The sequence below is a fragment of the Mus pahari genome, chromosome 5, assembly GCF_900095145.1.
Source record: "Mus pahari chromosome 5, PAHARI_EIJ_v1.1, whole genome shotgun sequence".
NCBI classification, from domain to species: domain Eukaryota; kingdom Metazoa; phylum Chordata; class Mammalia; order Rodentia; family Muridae; genus Mus; species Mus pahari.
Genome location: NC_034594.1, coordinates 105406950 through 105415286, shown reverse-complemented (window position 1 = coordinate 105415286; position 8337 = coordinate 105406950). Strand labels below are relative to the sequence as shown.

Below are 8337 nucleotides of genomic sequence, written 5' to 3'. Positions count from 1 at the left end.
AGACAGGGTTTCTCTGTATAGCCCTGGCTGTCCTGGAACTCACTTTGTAGACCAGGCTGGCCTTGAACTCAGAAATCCACCTGCCTCTGCCTCCTGAGTACTGGGATTAAAGGCGTGCACCACTACACCCAGCTAGATTAAAGTTCTTAAGAGAACTTGATTTTTAGTATGGGGACTACATTAGTGAACAGTCGGTATTCTGGTGAGTATTGGAATATTGGAAGGACAGATGAGGGAACTTATTTCTGGTCTGTCTTGTCTTCCTTCCTTCCTTCCTTCCTTCCTTCCTTCCTTCCTTCCTTCCTTCCTTCCTTCCTTTCTGTTTGAAACGGGGTTTCCTTGTGTGACCCTTGCTGTCCTGGAACTAACCCTGTAGACCAGGCTTCCCTCAAACTTTAAGAGATCTGCTTGTCTCTGCCTCCTGAGTGCTGGAGTTATTGGCGTCCACCACAAACACCTAGCTACATTGCTGGGTTTTTATTTCTTTCTCCCCCCCCCAAGATTATTTATTTATTTATTATATGTAAGTACACTGTCACTGTCTTCAGACACACCAGAAGAGGGCATCAGATCCCATTACAGATGGTTTTGAGCCACCATGTGGTTGCTGGGATTTGAACTCAGGACCTTCAGAAGAGCAGTCAGTGCTCTTAACCGCTGAGCTATCTCTCCAGCCCCTGGTTTTTCATTTCTAAAAGTGAGCTGGCTCTGGGTTAATGCTCTTCCCGCCAAGCCCGAGCTCAGTCCCTGGGAGCCGTATGGTTGAGGGAGAAAACTGGAAAGCTCTTCTCTGACCTCCACATGTCAGGGCACATGGCCTCCTCCCTGCAGGAAATACTACCTATCACAAAAATACGAGACTAATTAGTGTGATACTACCGAGAGAAGGCTGAAATTGGGTCTTGAAGGCATGTAGGATGTGAATGGATCAGGGAGAGAATAAAGGAGTCTATCTTAGTTGAGGTTTCCATTGCTGTGAAGAGACTATGACCACGGCAACTTACAGGTTCAGAAGTTCAGTCCGTTATCATCATGGTGGGAAGCATGGTAGTGTCCAGGCAGACATGATGCTGGAGGAGCTGAGAGTTCTACGTCTTGATCTGAGGGGACCAGAAGGGGACTTTCTATCACACTGGTATACCTTGAGCATAGGAGGCCTCAAAGTCTGCCCCCCTCTGTGACACACTTCCTCCAACAAGGCCATACTTCCTACTAGTGCCCCTCCCTATAGGCCAAGCATTCGAACATATGAGTCTGTAGGGAACGTTCCTATTAAACCGCCACATTCCTGTGTGCATTTCAGAAGAGGAGAATGTTACATGTGCATATTTCTTTGAGACAGAGACTGTCATTAAATCTGGGGCTAGTCTGACTGTGTGTCTCTGTCCCCCATAGCCCTGGGACTACAGGCACATGGACCGATTTTTACATAGGTACTAAGATCTGAATGCAAGTCCTCATTCTGAGCACTGAGCCATGTCTCCAGTACTTAGCTCTTTTAACTCAGTCAGAGAGAGGGCCCTTTCGCCTTCCTCTGGTTTCTAGTACCATTAACTGTGCACACTCTGGTCTCCCATAGATTACCACTGAGCCATTCACAAGAGGCCACACTCAGCACTTAGTGAATGGAAGTGAGATGAAGGTGGAACAGCTGTTTCAAGAATTTGGCAACAGAAGATCCAATACTCTCCAGTCAGAGGGCACCAGCAACTCGGAAAAGTCCTCTCCGGCTTCTCAGGGGAAAAGTCCCGAAAGCCTGAGCACGGTGAAGTGCAGCCTTTCCACCAGGCCGTCTAAGGTGCTGCCGCTGACTCCCGAGCAGGCGCTGAAGCAGTATAAGCACCAGCTCACCGCCTATGAGCGGCTGGAGATCGCCAGCTACCCAGAGATCTACTTCGTGGGTCCGAATGCCAAGAAGCGGCAAGGGGTTCTTGGTGGTCCCAATAACGATGGATACGACGACGCAGACGGGGCCTATATTCATGTGCCCCGGGATCATCTGGCTTACCGCTATGAAGTGCTGAAAATCATTGGCAAGGGGAGTTTTGGACAGGTAGCCCGGGTCTATGATCACAAACTTCGGCAGTATGTGGCCCTGAAAATGGTGCGCAATGAGAAACGCTTTCATCGCCAGGCAGCCGAGGAGATCCGGATTTTGGAGCATCTTAAAAAGCAAGACAAAACTGGTAGCATGAATGTCATCCACATGCTAGAAAGTTTCACCTTCCGGAACCACGTGTGCATGGCCTTTGAATTGCTAAGCATAGACCTGTATGAACTCATTAAAAAAAACAAGTTCCAGGGTTTCAGCGTCCAGTTGGTTCGAAAGTTCGCCCAGTCCATCCTGCAGTCCTTGGACGCTCTTCACAAAAACAAGATCATCCACTGCGACCTGAAGCCAGAAAACATTCTCCTGAAACATCACGGCCGAAGTGCGACCAAGGTCATCGACTTTGGCTCTAGCTGCTTTGAGTATCAGAAGCTTTACACGTATATCCAGTCCCGTTTCTACAGAGCCCCAGAGATCATCCTGGGGTGCCGCTACAGCACCCCGATCGACATATGGAGCTTTGGTTGCATCCTTGCAGAACTTTTGACAGGACAGCCCCTGTTCCCGGGAGAGGACGAAGGAGACCAGTTGGCCTGCATGATGGAGTTGCTAGGAATGCCACCGCAGAAACTTCTGGAGCAATCCAAACGTGCCAAGTACTTTATTAACTCCAAAGGCTTGCCCCGGTACTGCTCCGTATCTACCCAGACAGACGGGGGCGTGATGCTTCTCGGGGGTCGCTCACGCAGGGGTAAAAAGCGAGGCCCGCCAGGCAGCAAAGACTGGGCAACCGCACTGAAGGGGTGTGATGACTACTTGTTCATAGAGTTTCTGAAACGATGCCTTCAGTGGGACCCCTCTGCCCGCCTCACCCCGGCTCAAGCATTAAGACATCCTTGGATTAGCAAGTCTACACCCAAACCTCTCACCATGGACAAGGTGCCGGGGAAGCGGGTAGTTAATCCTACAAATGCTTTCCAGGGACTGGGTTCCAAGCTGCCTCCAGTCGTTGGAATAGCCAGTAAGCTTAAAGCTAACCTCATGTCTGAAACCAGTGGTAGTATACCTCTGTGCAGTGTATTGCCAAAGCTGATTAGCTAGTGGAGACTGATACATACGTATTTTTAATTACCTTGCAAACATGCAAATGGAAAATGGAATAATTGAAGCCCATTCGCTGATGGATATGTTTTTGTTAGACTTTTTTTTAACAAAGCAGAACATTTTTATATGACTGTAAAAGAACGCTTCAAGGGCTAATGTCTAGCCAGCTTGTATTGGCCATCTGGAGTATACATTAAATGACTTTTTCATAGGTCAGTGCACTGTCTTCATTCTCGTCAGAGGTACTCCAACCCCCATATTACCCTCTTGGTTTCAGTCTCTCTCAAGATAGAAGATATTTTATGTTTTTAGTTTCTTTTTTAATTTTATTTTATGTACATTGGTGGTTTGCATGTATGCCTGTGTTAGGATGTCAGATCTTGGGAGTTACAAACAGTTGTGAACCCCCATGTGGGTGCTGGGAATTGAACCTGTGTCCTCTGGAAGGGCATTCAGAGCTCCTAACCACTGACCTATCTCTCCAGCTCCTAGATAGAAGATATTCTAAAAGCATAACCTGACTGTTTGTCTCCCTTAGCATCTATTCCGGAGGGTATTGGGGTGTGGGAGGCATGGCTGTAAGTCTTAACCCCAACAAGCAATTCTGTGGGCTCATTCTAGATGGAAAGAGTACAGGTAGCTGTTTGTCACCTGAACAGTTGTCACCGTGGCTCAGTTTTTAGTTCTCTGGTTTCTGTGTGTTCATAGTGTTTTATGGTTTTGTCTTTTATTATTTCGCCTCTGATTTGTAGCCTGGGTACTCAGTGGTTTTCAGATCTTACACTTCACCAAATAACCCCGCAGTTAACGCTCTGCGGTCATAATTCCCCCCAAGGCCAGTGCCCGCTGGCCTCAGTGTTGGATGTTGGGCCGTTCATTGTGAATGCTTTTAATGAGGACCCTGCGGCCCTGGTCTCATTCTCTTCTTCTTTTAACTGCTGGCCACGCTTCGCCGAATACTCCACTGTGATTTGATACTGCAGACTTAGGACAGCAGTGCTGTTCAGCTAACAGACTGAACCCTCGGAACACACTAAAGCTTTCCCTATATAAATCCAAACTTGGGTGTTTGTTAACGGTAATAAAGAGCTAACCCATATTGATTTTAAACCCAACTCCTGCATCCTTTCTCGGCCAACTCAAAAGGAGCTAACTTAATGTCACAAGTGACCCAGGGCATCAAAGGTAAGAGTCAGCATGAAAACCAAAGTCCCTTCCTTGGTCATACGTGACATTGTCATGGACGGTGGTCGCCGTCAGGTAACCTCGCAGCAAACTAAATGCCACTTGCACCTTAATGTTCTACACTTTCTCTCTGAACTCCCCACCTTCCCTGGATTCCTAGTGAGCCCCCATTATAAGAAGAAAACCATCTGAAGGTCCAGAAGTAGAATCATCCGTTTTCCTAGTTCTCTTCAGCAGCCTTCCTTTCTCTCTGAGAGGAAGCCGGTAGTTCCTGTGGCTGCTAGCCACATGCCTCACTGGAAGGGTGCAGAGGGGACAGGAGCTAAGTAACCTACAGCACCTGTTTCTGTCTGTGTCCATGGCTCTTGGGAATAGATGTGTCTGACCCCTGTGGGCACTAAGAGGCGTCGTTCCCAGCCTTTGGGTCTCAACCCTTCTGTGGGGTCAGTCAACTCTTCACAGGGGTCACGCATCAGACATCCTGCATTCAGCTATTTACATTACAATTCATAAAAGTAGCAAAATGACAGTTATGAAGTAGCAACATCATTTTGTGGTTGGGGGTTACCTCAATATGAGGAACTGTATTTAAGGGTCAAAGCACTAGGAAGGTTGAGAGCCACTGCCTCAGAGCGAAGTACCACTGTCTTGCCGTGTGACTGTTCAGTTTTTCCTCTCCCCAGTATCAAGCCCAGAGGCAGAACGCTCAGACAGGCCAAGGCCACTTCAAAGGAGGAGGTTTTTTTTTTCCTTGGGGTACTAGATGACTCAAACGGTACTCCTGGTTTACAGAAGGCAATCCACAGCTCCTGGTAACCCCAGCTAGATTCACTGCCTTTCTGGAGAAATTCGGTCTCCCATGTTATCTACACAGAGCACACTTCGAGGTGGTTTTGCCTGTCCTTATCAGTGTGGAAGACCTGCTGTCCGGAGCAGACAGCTGAAAAGGGTCATTACCCTAAGTGACACATTGGTTTTTGATGTTTGTTTGCATGAGCAATCCTTGCCAACCAGTGCAGAGTCTGGACTTTTAGAAAGGAAACCGGTGGAGGCTTGTCATAAGCTTTTCTGGTGGGATGAGTGGATCGTGAGCTCTTTGCAACTGGGCTAAGTGGAAGGTTGTAAAAGGCCCATCCATGGGGAAAGCAATACAGAAAAGGTGAATGGATACATTTCTGTCTAGACTTGGCAGCCAGGAGTGTGACACACAGCACAGTCACTGGCACTGGCCAGCCTGCCTCCTGCAGTGACTCAGGTTTGGGGAAAGTAGGCTGTTTTTGAAAGCACAGAACTGGCTGTACCAATCAATCAGAGGCTTGCAGGTGTTCCTCTGCCCCTCAGAGCAGGGAGGGACTTACATTGCCCGATAGCTCTCTCACGATTTTTGTTTCAGTCATTTCAGTGAAACAGATCAAGTTGGTTGCCTGGAGGATTTCTAAACTGACAAAAACCAGTTCAGTCCCCAAATTATTATCAACATAGTAAAAGAGTTTAGTCAGAATTTTTGTTTTAGTGTTTCTGACATTTTTTTTTTCTTTTCACGTGGAGAATTTGCTAATTCACCTAGTGCTAGATGATCTGCTTAGATTGCGCTCTCTCATATGCCGCCATGATTTGTCTGCAGCTTGCCTGTGAGCTTCAGGTGGCAGGGGTGTCCCCACTGTGTATAGACCTTACACATTCCCAGGACCGGGCTCACTTCTAAGTTCTGATATACACTCTGCTGCCTTCTTCCAGGGACATGGTAATCAGATAAGAGTTACATGAAGACACTTTATTTTAGTAGGCATAGTTAGCTTGATAATAATAAAAGGAAACAGCCGGGCAGTGGTGGCGCACGCCTTTAGTCCCAGCACTTGGGAGGCAGAGGCAGGCGGATTTATGAGTTCGAGGCCAGCCTGGTCTACAGAGTGAGTTCTAGGGCTACACAGTGAACAAGGGTAGAATATAGTTTGCTGGGTGGTGGTGGCGCATGCCTTAAATTCCAGCACTCAGGAGGCAGAGGCAGGTGGATTTCTGAGTTTGCGCCATCAGCCCCTTAATTGTTTGGCATCGGTTATCCGATGCCATTAACACAGAAGGGAGGAAAGTGACAATTGTTCCACGGTGCCCCCATATGTTTTACACCCCCCTCCCCTGGGAATTAAAGATAAGTGCACAGTCCTTTCAAGCAGGTAGAATGGCCAGGTCATTTCTTCTTTTTCTCAGCCTCTCCAGAAACTTTGTAGATGGCTCTATCTCACAGTGTACACAGGGCAAGCCCAGACAGTGCAGATCGAGAAAGAGCCACAGAGAGTAAGCCAAAAAGAGCTGTGCCTTACCAGTGATCCGCCTCAAAAATACTTCCCAATCCTCATTTCAACCCATCTCTCTTGAGACTTTACACTTCCCGTAGCCCAGGCACTTTAATGGTCTTCTTTCCCACAGACCTGATTAGAGGCAACCCTTTCTTGGTGTCTATTGAACTGCATCGATTAATATCAATGATAACAGTGTTGCATCACAGTGAACTCATCCATTTGAGGTTTAAAAGCTCCGTGGTCCCTGAGATCATCTAGAGCCACGGTTCTCCACCTGGGAGTCCTCTTGGGGTAGGAGACCCTTTCACGGGGGGGGGGGGTGCTCAGACACTCTTTAATACAGCTCCTCATGTTGTGGCAAACCCCCAACCGTAAAATTGTTTCCTTTGCTACTTCATAACTGCAATTTTGCTAGTGTTCGAATCACAGTGTAAGTAACGGGTGTGCAAGGTATCTGATATGCGACCCCCGGAAAGGGGTTGCGACCCGCGGGCTGAGTGAGGAGCACTGGTCTGGAGGGAAGTGCTGAGCTTATAGCTTCTTACAGCTCACTCACTGCTAAGCCAGCCTTCCTGTGTGTTCAGTCCCTTTACCGCCATGCAAATAGAACGTGGAGGAAGCAGAGGCATAAATGGGGCCAAACCAGGATCTGTGATGACTTTGCCTCTTAAGTGTTCAATTTGAGCCACTTTGCTGTAGTATTCTTCCATTGTTCATTTGACCCTTGCTGAGTGCGTCTGGGAACTGCAGCCTGGAGCCAGTGACTCATCCTTGCCTCCCTCCCTCCCTTCCTCCCTCCAGGTGTTCTTGTTTCTTACTGAGGCAGGGGTGGTGGTTTTATATAAAAATGACTTGCTTTGAGAATTTTCTAGCACCTCCTAATCGTTTCAGAGCCCATACGGCACAGACATACTCTCAAGTGTCCTGTGGGGCTGGGGAGGGAGGGGTGTGGGGAACCAGCCACGCTGGATTCCTGGGTCTGTGTCAGGTATAGCCTCTGTAGCCTGGGGACAGGACCAGGGTTAGTGGATGACCAGCTCTTGGGGATCCCGGACTGTCAGTTGATTTGGAACCATCACACAGTCCAAGCTTAGTTTGCAGCTGAGTTGCCTGACAGATAGCTTCCAGAAAGCAATTTGTTCGAGGCCCTGGCACGGTTTTTTAACGCCTTGAACAAATGGCGGGGGAGGGGAATCTGGGTCACGGGGCTGCTTTTTCTGACGGGTCCTGAGCCACACACTATTGTCCTGGCAGGAGGAGCTGCTTGGGGTGTGGACTGAAAGATGGCTACCCCTGCCTTTGAGTTGTCCTTTGACTTTCTTATCAGAGCCTGGCCCAGCTGGATGTGGGGCTGCGGCTGAATGTGAGAGAAAAAAACCTGGCGAATGCCTGTAATCTCAGCAGTCCATCTGAGTTTGAGGCCAGCCCAGTCTAAAGGGTGAGTTCCAGGAGAGCCAGAGCGACACAGAGAAACCCTGTCTCGGGGGAAAAAAACAAAAAACAAAAAAAATCAAAGCAAAACAAAACAAAAATTTACCCAATGGGTACCTTCTAAAAGTGTGTGTGTGTGTGTGTGTGTGTGTGTGTGCATGTGAGCACACGAGCACTCCTGTGCTCACACACAGGGCAAGCTGTCACGTGGCTCACTGTGTGAGGCAGTCTGTCCTGTTCCAGGCCTGCTCACCCAGGACCACCCCG

The 8337-nt window shown here is 48.4% G+C and overlaps 1 protein-coding gene across 1 annotated transcript in view; it reads left to right on the top strand.

Annotated features, from left to right (window-relative positions):
* Positions 1-3370, top strand: part of Dyrk3 (dual specificity tyrosine phosphorylation regulated kinase 3) — a 10582-nt gene extending 7212 nt beyond the window's left edge. Inside the window, exon 3 of the mRNA XM_021198622.2 lies at positions 1580-3370. Within this exon, the coding sequence (XP_021054281.1) occupies positions 1580-3151 (1572 nt within the window). The 3' untranslated portion in view covers positions 3152-3370. The remainder of the gene's footprint in view (positions 1-1579) is intronic.
* The last annotated feature ends 4967 nt before the right edge of the window (positions 3371-8337 follow it).